Source organism: Lepidochelys kempii, chromosome 28, assembly GCF_965140265.1.
Source record: "Lepidochelys kempii isolate rLepKem1 chromosome 28, rLepKem1.hap2, whole genome shotgun sequence".
Lineage (NCBI taxonomy): Eukaryota > Metazoa > Chordata > Testudines > Cheloniidae > Lepidochelys > Lepidochelys kempii.
The window spans coordinates 683,345-696,526 of NC_133283.1; the positions used below are offsets into that span (position 1 = coordinate 683,345).

Sequence of the window (13,182 nt, forward strand, 5' to 3'; positions counted from 1 at the left end):
CCAGCCAGGCTCATTTATTATATATCTCCGTGGGTTTTGATGATCAATCTAGGGTGGGCGTAGCTTTCCTCACGTACATTGTATGTAGTGCTTTACCTGGCTCTGTATCAGGGCCTGTCTACAGTATCTGTCGTGTCACGGCAACGACACAGCAGTTGCGCTGTTGTAGTGCAGACGCTGCCTATGCTGAGGGAAAAGACATCCAGTGAAAATGAGCAGTAACCTATTGGGCACTGTACGTACACAACGTGTAATTCAACTGTGGAACTCACTGCCACAGTAGCTCATTGGGTCCATTATGTTTTGCTGAATTTAAAAAGGATTTGACATTTCTATGGCTAACGAGAACCTCTACAGTTACATTAAAAAGCATAAAAAATATACGAGAGCTACACAATCTCAGGTTTCAGGACACAGAAACTTCCTCTATGGGGAGATTTTTGCATCTTCCTCTGTAGCATCCGATATTGGCCTGTCAGAGACAGGATACTGAGCTTGAGGGGCTTGGTTTGATTCTTCTGTTACTGTATACGCAAATTCAATGGAATGGATCACTCAGGATGAGTAAAAAGCTGTAGACTGAATTATTGAGGTCCCTTCCAACCCTGATATTCTCTGATTCTATGATTTATGCAATAGTTCTTGATTACAAGTAATAAAGCGAAAACTATGCTAGGACTTGGCTCGTCCGTGGCTAAATTCTGCTATTGTTCCTAATGCAAGTGGTGCCAGGGAAGTGAACAGGACTTCTTGTCTGGTCAAGGTGGGCCCCATTTGCAGATATGTGCGTCCCGAGATACCCTGCATCTTTCTTTTAGTCGAAAGAATTGAGTTCGGGTAGAGGGGGCTGATTTCTCATTGATTCCATCTCAATGCTAATGTTATAAAAATCAAGAAAACGTTTAATCTGAGGTTTCACAGAACCTTTTTTCCTTTTACAAAAGTTAAATATGTCCCTGAAAAGTGTCCCCTTCCCAGGTTTCTTTTGAAGCATGATCAACCTCCCATTGCTCAGGAGTGGACATGAATGGCCCATAATGAACAGGCTGTGTGTTCCACAAAACCCAGCATTGTCCCCACTAAAATCCTAGCAGGACCAGCTATTATGCATGACAATATGTGTCTGGGTGAAACATCCAATCGGACACCTTGGGGTAGTCTCCATTAAGGCTACTTCTTAGCTGTTATCAAGTCCTTAGCTATTCTAATGGCTGGGCTGCATGATCATCTTACACCTATAATTTGGTGCCGAGATTGCTGCTCTCATGCTGTGCTCCTAACTCTTAGATTGGTGCATTGTGACTATTAGCATCTTCCATTCTGTGGAGCAGGGGGGAAGCCACAAGCTTAGTTAATTGAGTTCAGATAAACTTTTTTCTTCTGCTGCCATCCGGTCAGTTGCTTGGGTTACTTCCTAGTTCAGTGCACTAATGTATCTGGCAACTTTCGGATCTCTGCCTGGGGTGCAGAGAATCTCCTCTGGGATTCACCCATGTAGGTCCCCCCATCTTTGCGATATCCCAGAACACTCTTTGATGTGATGTACTCAGGAACTAACAGACACAGGTAACAACATTGTTAAAGGTTTCAGAGGGGTAGCCCTGTTAGTCTGTATCAGCAAAAAGAATGAGGAGGACTTGTGGCACCTAGAGACTAAGAAATTTATTTGGGCATAAGCTTTTGTGGGCTGGAAACAGCAGCCAAAGTCTCCTCTTAAAGAGCAGGGATGGCAAGTCATTCGGGAAGCCAACAGAGCAGCACCTTACAGAGGGGAACTTTGGGACCAACATGGGCCACAGGAATTCAAACCACTCTGCTCAGCTTTCCGCAGCTGCACCTGGGGTGTAGAGGAGCTGGTTAAGGCAGTTTCTATCTGTTTTACAGTCTGGTTTTGATCACAACAGTGATACTAGAATATCACTCCCCCCCAGCTTTGCTCCCTGGGCATTTATGAATCATATTGGATCCACATTCTTGACACTAATGAAAAATTTAGCTTCACAGCCTGCCTCTGAATCAGGGAAATATCATTGCCTGCAATTCGCAGAGAGGGAAACAGAAGGCCAGAGAGCTAATGTGGATTAGAACGCAGGAGTCCTGAATTTTAGTCCCTGTTTCTAATCACCGGGTTGCGTTCCCCTCCCAGAGCTGCAAACAGAAGCCCGGAGTCCAGACTCCCCATTCCTTTGCTCTAACCACATTCCACCGGGGCCGTTATTCAGCACCACATGCTCTGCGGTGGAATGTACCTATCATGCCGGTGCGGAGAAACTGAGAGAGGAAAATCCTCAACCAGTAACCTTGACTGCTTCTCGCACCCTGTCAGGCAGGACTGGACACTAAAGCCCAGAGCCTGAAAGCTATTTGGCACCCATTAAAATTAGCGATGTCTAAACCCCTAACTCCTTTGGCCTTGTCTGACTTTTTGTTCCAGCTTCCATGATCCACTGGACTCGCCAGATCAAGGAGGTGCTGAGAGCGCAGGAGGCGGTGGAGAGCAGGGAGAGCACGGGGCCGCTGGAGGAGATTGAGTTCTGGAGGAACCGCTGCACCGACCTGTCCGAGATCAGCAAACAGCTCAGCAGGCAGGGAGTGACGCACATCGAGTCCATCCTGGTGCTCTCCAAGTCCTCCTATGTGGCACCCTTCCAAAGGCTTGCCAGACAGATACAGGTAGGGGTGGAGACAGGGCAAGGCTGAGCAGGGAGCCCTGGGAGAAGTGGGTCCCCCTTTGGCCACCCTGTTGTAAAAACTTGTGCCGAATGTTGGCTTGCAGGGCTCATGAAAGGGAGGGGATCCCTACAGTAACCCCAATCCGTACATGCAGTGCTACTGTTCCAGTCCGGGGCTCTGCCGATGCCCCTCGAGCATTCCCGGTGAGGGAATGCAGTTTTACTTTGGTGCAGGAACCGAAAAGGCCTTGAGAGTCTAACCTGGGCCTTGGAGCCCTGCAGGCCGAGCGTCCTGCTTTCACAGGAAGCCTAATAGACTCTGAGTCACCTTGTTCCTCAGCATTAGACTGCCTGCTAGAAACCCGGATGAGATGAGCCCTTGGATTTTCACTTTGGGGTCTGAGTTTCTTCTCTCCCCCTGGTGATTGCTTTGCAGGACGGGTCTGAGCAAGCGCAATCGAACCTCCGATTCCTTTCCATCCTGAAAGAGCCGTTCCAGGAGCTGTCTACACTGCGGCCCAAAGACATCCCTGACAAGCTTCCCCACCTCATCAGCCTGGTCCGCATCATATGGGTCAACTCCCCATACTACAATACCAGAGAGAGAATCACAGCCCTCTTCCGAAAGGTGGGGGGCTAGTGGGTTAGAGCAAGGGGGGGCTGGGAGCCAGGACTCCTGGGTTCTCTCCCCGGCTCTGGGAGGGGAGTTGGGTTTAGTGGTTAGATCAGTGGACTGGGAGTCAGGACTCCTGGGTTCTATTTCCAGCTCTGGGAGGAGAGTGGGGTCTACTTGGTTAGAGCTGGGATGCGATAAAGCCCACTGAGGGACTATTCTGGCCTTGAACTTTACCAAGCTCTCTGCCTCAGTTATGTCTGGTGGCGGCAAGTTCCTCAGGTTAATTATCCTCTGCCCAAAATAATTTCTTCCTATCACTCTGATGTGTGTTGCCATTGAACTTCATGGAGAGCTAGACTCTATTGCTAAGAATTGTTGCCCAGGAACAGTCTTTGTTTACTTTAAGAGGCCAAGGCAGAGCTGTGCTGACCCTTGAGTCTTTTCTCCTTAGATGAGCAGTAAAATTATCCAGATGTGTTGCCAAGACATTTCCCTGGACCGGATTTTTGAGGGTTATGTGGTATCCAGCAGACAGTCTCTCCACGACTGTATCTCGTGTATGAACGCATGGAAGGATTGTTACCTGTATGCAGCTCAGATGCACAACAGGTGGGCAGTGGGGCAGCTCAGCGTCCGTGCCCTGCAGAACCAGTGGGAGGATGTAAAGGGAATGCAGCAGCTGGTGAAAGAGCCCAGATTAGCTACTCCTCTGTATAGCCCCAAAATGGGGACGACCTGGCTATTGGCAGGATGGTCTTCCCCCTCCCTGCTTCAGCCCTGCTGTCAGACCTCTCTGGGGAGGAGGAAGGAGTTCGGTCTGTGTGCCCTGTTCAGTTCTTGGTACCTTTGCCCAGACTGCCAAACGGTGGGCCAGAGACATCCAGCCCACTAGGGACAAACTGGAACATGCTCGGTGGCTGGGAGACGGGAATGAGTGGAACCAGTGAGCCGAATGGGAAAGGCCCTGTGTCCCAGTCCCCTAAACCAGCCAGTCCCTTCTGCCTGGCTCCAGCCTGATTCCCTTCCCTGATTCTCCTGAGCTGTAAAAACCATAATCTATCATTATGATTAGGGATGTCAGGTTTAAGTGGGTGCCTGGTCCTTGACAATTAAGTCTAAGTGTTACTTGTCTGCTTCAGATTCAGATTTGTAGAGCTGGATCAATATTTTATAAGACAAAGACATTAACGGGCTAGCCAGGCAAATACAGCTGAGTGGGGATTATGTACTTGAGCTTTGCTCTCAGGGTCTGTGATCTCCCCAGAGCTGCTGGATAGGATAATCCCCCAGTGTCTTCCTACAGCCCTGTCTCCCTGTCAGTGGGAAGAGATTCTGGGGCATCTCAAAGGCTGTGAGCTCTTCCAGTCTTTCCTGGGGCTCTCTTGGGAGAGGGAGCAGAGAGACGGTCTGCAGGCTTGATGTGCCCTTTGGGGGCTGATCCTCAATTCAAATAGCGTGCATTTGTGAAATCCTGTCCTGGGATTCATGTCCGAGACCCCAGAACCTGAGGTCTGTGAGCAAGGAATCTCTGGGTGACGTTCCTATCCCTTGTGCCAGCAGGGCACTCCCTTCTGTCCCCAGAGCGGTGCTCTACCTTTTCTGCAAGGCCTGGATGATAAACATGCGGCTGACTCTGCGAAGCAACGGAGCTAACATGCCCACCTAGGAGAGTCTACTCCCCATCTCAGTGCCTGCCTCTGAGGCGGCCGTTGGGCATGACAAACATTTTCTCCTTCCGCACTTCTAACAGGCTCTCCGGGAAAGGCTGGGTCCTGGACCAGACTAGCATCTTTGCCCAAGTGGATGCCTTTGTTCAGCGCTGCAAAGACCTCCTGGAGGTACGTGGAAGTGGCACGTGATTCCCCCTTCGCAGTGACAGGACTAGGACATGGCCTGGCCTTGCCCTGCGGGATGATACTCTCACTGCAGCATTGGCACCCTGGCATCGTTGTGAGGCTGAGATGCAGCCTCCTCTCACAATTATTGGTGTTCATTTACTTCGCGCCAACGGCTGCTCTCAGGTGCACCAGGACAAATCCATCTGTTTCCACGACAGAGCAGTTTGGTGCTCAGCATTTTGTACCGTGCCTGAGACAAGTAGCAGGTGCTGTGTAGTGATCGTTAACAGCTCAGTGCCTGGCATCAAACACTCCCCACACTGAAAGCACAGTAGCGTTCAGCCCAGTGTGCTGTGGGGAGCTGCGCGGGTGGTACACAGCCCTATGTGACAGTGGGGAGCCCCACCAAGGAGGTAGACAGCCCTGGGTGGAGGTGGGAACGCAGCCTTCTGCATCAGCTGATCGTCCCTGCCGCTCCAGGTAGATTTCGTTACAGTGCCCCATTCTGGCGGCGATGTGTGGAGAACTGGCAGATGCTCCTTCCCCGCAATGCATGCAACGTCGTCACATCATGCCATGCTGCCCTGTGTGCAGTCAGGGCTCCGGCACTGTTCTGCAGACCCAGGCTGCTGGGGTGCAGGCAGCCCCAGGTCAGCTGTGCACTTGTCTACACGTCAAACTCGGCAGGTGTGCTACCTACGCTGATGGGAGGGCTTCTCCAGTGGGTGCAGGCACGCCCCCTCACGGAGAGCTGGTAGCTAGGTGGAAGGGAGAATTCTGTCTACACTGGGCTCAGGTCGGTTTAATTCTGGTGCTCAGAGGTGTGGTTTTTCACACCTCTGAGTGACCTATTCACCTAATTTCCTAGTGAAGACCAGGCCTGTGACTTTCCACTGTAAGATCTTTGGGACAGGGACTGTCTTTTTTTGTTCTGTGGCTGCACAGCACCTAAGCACAATGGGGTCCTAGGTGCTAGGGCAGGACCAGTAAATGAGTAGCTAAAAGCCCGTGCTGTCACCTGGGTGTGGCAGTTGGGCCAAGTAATCCACCATGTGTCTCAATACAGCCAATTAAATTGTTGCATGCAAATCAGCTGTAAAGTAAGGATGGTGGTTGAATCATAGAATCGTAGGACTGGAAGGGACTTGGAGAGGTCCTCTAGGCCGGTCCCCTGCACTCAAGGCGGGAGTATGTAATAACTAGACCTTCCCTGACAGATGTTTGGTTGAGTTACCTCTGATACCATGGACTCCTGGCATGGCGTAGATACATGCCTTGCTTTGTGTGGGTGTAATTCGTAAAGTCAGAATAGCTGGGACCTTAAAAATTGGGCGATAACAGATGGCAAAACCCAGTGATGACTGAACCTGGCGATATTCTGACCAGAAAGAGCCCCCAAGCATGCTTGTAGGTGTTTGCATCCCTCCTCACTGACTCAACACACAGACGGGTGACAGCCCTGGGGTCTTATTATACAGATAACAATAACAACCTCAGGGTGGGTGGCTGCCCTGCCAAGATGGGGCGGGGTTGAACTACATCTCCCAGCGGCCACTAAGTGCTCCCACAGCCTAGAAATGTGTCCGCTGAGGCAGCCGGTCAATAGGGTTGAGGGTGGGATTCACGCAGAGCAATGGGAAGAGAAACCCAATAACGCTGCGGTGCACTGGCCAATAGGTTTGCGACTGCCAGCAGCACTTTGCCCGCTGGGAGGATGGGAAGCAGACCCCACTGCCCTGTTTCTTTGGGCACCGGGGTCCCCAGATGACCCGGAACCTGCTGGAGATAGAGGAGACCTTTCAGAAGCACCTGCACACCCTGCGGAACATGAAGGGTGGGATCCTGGACGTGAAGAACACATTCTGGCATGAGGATTTTAACCGGTGAGAAGGGCCCTCTGCTCGCAGGGCCTGGTGGCAGAGTCTTCCCCCGCTGACAGCTGGGCATAGGTGTCAGCCCAGTGTGCTCCCTTCCTCTGCTGAGACTGCTAAGGATGGTGCCAGCTGCATGGGTCAGGCCTGGACTATGAGCATTGGCAGGGACCTGAGCTGGCAGTGATGGATTGGCCCCCATTTCCTACCCCCGGGGCCAGCAGTGGAAGAAAGGGGCTGTGCAATCAGCTCTGTGTCACAGAGGCACTCCCTCCTTATTGTCAGGTAGAGAGGGCAGGAGGTTACAGATGGATCTGCTGTCACAGAGCAAGGGATGGTGAATGAGAGTGGAGAGAGTCAACTCCTGGGTGGGGGTGGTATGTTGCAGGGGGTGACTGTCCCTCTTGTTCCCTGCTGTCAGCTTCCAGGAAGAGGGGAGACTGTGTGAGTGGTAGGCATGGTTGGAAACATGGAGACATGGCCTGTTGAGGGGTGAGTGTGGGGGATACAAGAGCTGTCACTAAGTCCTGGCCAATTGGGGCTTCCTGCTCCTAGCCAGTAGTGTTGTCCCAGCAAGGTGGTGGCGAGTTTGTGCCTCTGTTTGCTGTCCCACAACACCTCTTCCCTTCTCGCTGCAAACCCCCACCGCCCTGTGACACAGTTTCCGCTCTGGTGTCAAAGACCTGGAGGTGATGACCCAAAACCTGATCACCTCAGCCTTCGAGACTGTAAGGGATGTGGAGCGTGGCGTGGAGATCCAGGACATCTTCCATCACCTGTCCACACGAGAGGTACGGGGCTGGTGCCAGGGCAGCGGGGCAGGACCCTGTCAGAGCAGCGTGTCCCGAAGACCATTAACCTTTCCAGACATAGATGCCAAACTCCTAGCCAGCTATTGTCTGGATAGCTGGGAAATTTGGAAGCTCCTGGAATGGGGGAGCAAGGGGCAGCTCCAAGATTGGGGTGTCAGTGGGGAACAGCCTCTGGACCAGGTGGTTCTGAGTGGGGGCAGTTCTCAGACATGGCAGTCAGGGGTACATGCTCCTAGACTGGCTTGTTGTGAGCTGTGGGAGGGCTGCTCCCAGACTGGTTAGCTGGGCAGTACGGGGGTGTTGACAGCCCCCAGGTTATGCCAACGAGTGCATCCCCCAGATGAAGTGGGGAGACCAGCCCCTGGATGGGCAGTGGGTTGCTGGTGCAGCTGCTGCATTGCATGGGCTCAGCTGGCCTCTTTCCTCCCCTAGGCCATCAAGCGCACCTTTGACAAGAAAGCCGTGGATGTCTACATGCTGTTCAACAGAGAGCTCGCCCTGGTCAACAAAGAGCTGAGCAAGAAGCTGCCATTCCTGCCGGCACACATGTGCCATTATGCGGGCCTGGCGCACTGGCTGCGGGCTCTGCACCGGCGCATCGACAGACCCCTAAAGGTGAGTATCCCACATCCATGGCAAGACCCTGTTCCAGCGTCCATCTCTCCCTGTCTCATGCCGCCACGTCAGGGGCCCTTTCTATCTCTGTCGAATGGGACAGAGCTCTCCTTGGGAGCCTGTTAGCACTGCCCCATAGTCAGCTGCAGAGTGGCTCTTGGAGAGACATAAGAAAGCTCCTTCACCCCAAAGTCTGCCTGTCAGAGAGAGAGGGCAGGACTGACAACCCAGCCGACTCCTGGGCACTAGTTAGACCAATGTACCCATCTCGCCCAGTAGCCCTGCCTTCCTGATGCATCGGGTCAGATCACTGGTCTGTGTAGTGTGGTATCCCTGCCTTCACACAGCACCGACCCAGACAAATGGTTCATCTCGTCGGATATCCCTGCCTCCGACAGGGGCCAACACCTACTGCTTCCAGGAGTAACATGCCACCCCGTTTCAGGCCAGCACTATCCTGTGTTGCTTGGGGGAGTGCGTGTGTGGGCACAGACACATGTATGTTTGAAGCCATCCTGACGCTCCGCCGGGGACCCCCTTCCTCCTGGTATCTTGAAGACTTGGAATTTCTGCCCAAGCAATTGTCGTGGCAGATGTTGTTTTTATTCATCTAACTACCTCATCTGTTTTTGACTCTTTGCCTCAATAACATTCTCTGTCAGTGAGTTCCTTTGACAGGTTTAATTCTACGTTGTGTAACAACAAAACAGCATTTTCAGCATCAATCACAAAACTTCCAGTATGTGCAGGCTTGCAACTGCCAAATCTAGGTCTGAAAATCACCTCTGCCTTTCCTACCTGCCCAGCCCAGGGCTCGGCATTCTGGGGCTCACCTCTCTTCTGTCTGGCAAACACCTCATGGCTCATGTCTCTCTGCCCTGCATTAGGGGTTAGTCATACAATCACGGGCTGCACCAGCCCCAGCACGTCGCTCTGGTGGGTACGCAGGAACTGATTGTAGAAATACCTCCTGCTCCTATTTCTCATTTTGAAGGATCTCAAAGCACTTTACAAGCTATAGACTTGCAATGATCACTTAACACACCATGGAAAGGCAGTTTCCCTTGGGGTGGAGCATTGCAGGAGTTTGCCAGCCACACACCAGTGTTGCACAGGGGTAGCTAACCCAGCACTGACATGCAGCTGCCCCTGGCGTGGGACACAATCGCTGTTCAACAGTATTGCTGCTCAGCAGTTTAAAACAGGACGCAAAGGAGAAGCCCTTGGCTGGCTGAAATTACAGTAGGAGTCACCGAGGCTGGCATTTGGCCAGGACTCACTTTTCTACCCAGTGCCCTCTACATATTCCCGCTTCTGTGCTGGGCTCTGCACAGCGTTGGAACTCCCTAGCGAGTAGAGACGGCTAGGGCCTCAAGAACACTTCCTTGGGGCATCCCAATTGGGGCTGTAGTTATATAGGGGTCATGCAGCCTCCACCTTCCTCAGTTTCTTCTGTTACCCCTTGAGAGTCCAGTGAGGAAGAGGGGAACAAGCAGGGCGAGAGGAGGTGGGCGGGGAGCTTGAGTAGGGAGAACTCCAGGGTCACAACTCTCATTTTGCATCTCCTCTGAAAGAGGGCACCTCCAAGCACAGCTCTGACTCAGCCCTGCCGCTCACTCGTCAATTGCTTTTGGTTGCCCTAATGCTGTTTGTTTTGTTGGATGAACGAACGGCTCCATGTGTGCATGCGTTGGTTTCTTTATCGCGCTGGTCTGAAAGAGCTGAATGTCCAGTGAGAATTTTATCTTCGGATTTCACTTGTTCACCAAGCAGTCAGCTAATGACCTAGCCGTGTTTGGGGAGTGCAGGGCTGGGACAGCAAGGGGCTGTGAGTGGGGACTGAGGGGCATCAGCAGAGGTAGGTGTTTGTGTCTGTGTGTGTTGTCCAGAGTTGCAGTAGCAGGGGGGTGGGGGCAGTGAGTGTCAGGAATGAGGGACATCAGCGGAGCTGAGTGGATTTCAGGACTGGAATAGCAGTGGGGAGGAGTAAGGCTGCTAGTCAGGATTGCGGTGCAGTATCTGCCCCCATTAACCCTCTTCCTAGCTAATGTCCTCTGTCCCTCCTATGCAAAATGTGCTCCCCCCAGTTCCTCCCCAGTGCAAGTAAAAACACTGGCTGGAGTTCTCCGTCTGCCTTGCAGTGTCTTTCCAATGCCCACTTCATGCCCCACATTGGGACCGGGGAAGAGAGCTTTCAGGCCTATCAGCTGCTTGTCCAGGCCATGGACGAGATTGAGAGGAAGACCTTCCAGGAGTGGACGCAAACCCTGGACAAAGACAGCCTGAAACGCCTGGACACCCCCCTCCTGATTCTCAGCACTGAGAAGAGTGGCATGCTGGACATTAATTTTGACAAGTAAGCGGGACTGGCCTGCCACTCTCTTCTGCGCAGGGCAGCCTCCGTGGCTGCTGCAGGCTGGTGCTGGGTGAGACAGACTTTTCACAACAGCTGGCTTTCCTGTGCTTTCTTTTGCAGGGACTTGCTGAAATTATTTGTGGAAATCCATTACTGGGAGAGGCTGCTCTTTGAGATACCCCACTACGTGGTGGAAGTTTATGACAGGAAGGAGGATCTGCGAAACCTCCGTGAGAATCTGCTCCTGGTTGCCCGGGACTATAACAGGTTTGCCATCCCTGCCCCTCCATTGCTGGTTCTCAGCAGGCTCCAGGTCAGATCCTTCTCAGCTTTCCTAGACAGGGCCTAAGCTCTGTATGGCATCATGTATGTATCCGCAGACGATTGGGAGTGGGACACAGAGCCTGTCACCTACCTGTTGTTCTAGGCATCGGTGAGCAGGACCCCATTGGTTTGGGGGAAAATCAGATTTCACTCAAATCCCCATTTCGTTACTCAGGATACAAGGGTGAGGCAGTGACCTCACAGAGGCCTGGGGAGGGGAGAAGAGTCATTCTGGAAACAGGAATGAGGCAGGGACCTCAGGGTGAGGGTTAGTGGGCTGTTCACCCCACTCCGGCTAGCCCTTCCTCAGCCGGGCCCCTCACCCCTCCATGCTGGCCAGCCTTCTCATCCCCACAGCTCCAGCCAGGCCCCAACTCTGTTCAGAATTTCGCTGGTTTTGGTGAGAATTGGAAAACCAGAGAAGCCTGATTTCCTCTAATATCTGTTCAAAGGGCCCAGCCACAGTGGGGACCAGGGTCCAGCTAGGTGGGTAGCTCGGCCCACTTAAGCAGTCAAGTGTAAACCCTTTAGTCTCTATATTTCAGCAGTGACTGAAAGTCATTTCCATGTGTGGCCCATTTGGGGCTTCCCGTGTAAATGAATTGAAGGGGGATGGGATCTGAATCCAGTTCTTAGCAGAACAGATGTCCCCATCACAAAACCCACTCGGATAATTGACGCTGATTGGCCCCCGTGTTGGCAGCCGGAACTCCCTCTCCCTGCGAGAGCAGGTCCCTCCAGAGAAGAGCCGAGGCCCATCGGTTGGGGGAGTGTGTGTGTTTTGGGGGGAGGTTGCGTGGGGGACGCACAGTGAGTCAGTCTTCACTACTACCGGTCTGGTACCACCATCAGTTGAAGAAATGCTAGGGAACGAGTGAGCTGTCTCATGACTAAACTGGTGGGGGTGGGGAAGGGTTTCTCTTTGCTTTGCTCCGGTATTTTTAAAAGTGTGACGTGGGGGTGTTTTTCTGCAGAGAAAGTGTTGCTTGAAACAGGTTCGTTTTGGCAAGTGTATTTTTAACATGACCGAAGAGGGAGAGTGTTTGTGTCATGCTGGCTTGTGGCACTCAGGACTCAGCTGGGTTGGAACAGATGTAACTGGGTGATCCGCATCTTCCCGGGCTGGGACAGGGGCAGAATTCCACCCCCCCAAACCGTCCTGGTCAGACTGGGGTCTGGTCTCAGCCTGGCCCAGTCTGTCTTTCCAAGCACCTCCCAGACCGTGCCAGCTGCATCTTTGAGCTTGTAACTTCTTGGCCTGTCCCTAGTGACTGAGGAGAGTGGCGGCCTCCTTTGGAACATCCTTTCAGCTGATCTGTAATAATATTAATCCCTAGCTCTTTTCATCAGTACCTCTCAAAGTGCTTTACAAAGGAGGTCAGTCCCATTTTACAGATGGGAAAACAGAGGCCCGGGGAGGGGAAGTGACTTGCCCAAGGTCACCCAGCAGTAGAGCTGGAAATATAACCCAGGTCTCCGGAATCCAAGTCCAGTGGTCGGTCCCTGAGGACGCACTGCTGCATGTACCTATCAAGGGCCCGATCCATGGAGCCAGACTGATCGCACCAGCATGTGCCACACCCATCCCTTTTACAGACCGAGCATGGCCACGTCTCTGCGCTTGCTTTGTCGACCTGTTTTCCCAGCCTCGTATCCTTTTTGGGGACTCACCGTTGACCTGTCTGGAGACAGGCCCGTTCTGTGGATTGGTGGGAGGAATGCACTGCATAGATCTGAATTGCTGACGAGGCTGGAAGCCTGACTCGTCTCGCCCTCCGTGCCCCCTTAGGATCATTTCTATGCTGTCCCCAGAGGAGAGGGCCTTGTTCAAGGAGCGGATCCGATACCTGGACAGGAAGATCCAGCCCGGCTTGAAGAAGCTGCACTGGTCTCTGAAAGGGGCCAGTGCTACCTTCATCAGTGAGTGCCGACTGCACGCGAGCAAGGTGAGCTTTCCTCTGACCTCCGTGGCCCCCACGCCCGACTAGCCGGCCCCAAGGCTCCATCCTTCCTCCACAGAGATCTCAATTAGCAGATGGTTAAGGGGTCTCCAGCTGCCGGCATCCCATTGATCTGTA

General features: G+C 52.8%; 1 protein-coding gene across 1 annotated transcript in view; it reads left to right on the forward strand.

Moving 5' to 3' along the window:
• The window catches only part of DNAH2 (dynein axonemal heavy chain 2), a 98,945-nt gene that overhangs the window by 15,311 nt on the left and 70,452 nt on the right, over positions 1-13,182 (forward strand). Inside the window, exons 7-16 of the mRNA XM_073326794.1 lie at positions 2,435-2,673; positions 3,109-3,300; positions 3,740-3,897; positions 5,039-5,126; positions 6,804-7,009; positions 7,659-7,788; positions 8,242-8,424; positions 10,566-10,780; positions 10,901-11,047; positions 12,894-13,050. Coding sequence (XP_073182895.1) covers positions 2,435-2,673; positions 3,109-3,300; positions 3,740-3,897; positions 5,039-5,126; positions 6,804-7,009; positions 7,659-7,788; positions 8,242-8,424; positions 10,566-10,780; positions 10,901-11,047; positions 12,894-13,050 — 1,715 coding nt within the window. The remainder of the gene's footprint in view (positions 1-2,434; positions 2,674-3,108; positions 3,301-3,739; positions 3,898-5,038; positions 5,127-6,803; positions 7,010-7,658; positions 7,789-8,241; positions 8,425-10,565; positions 10,781-10,900; positions 11,048-12,893; positions 13,051-13,182) is intronic.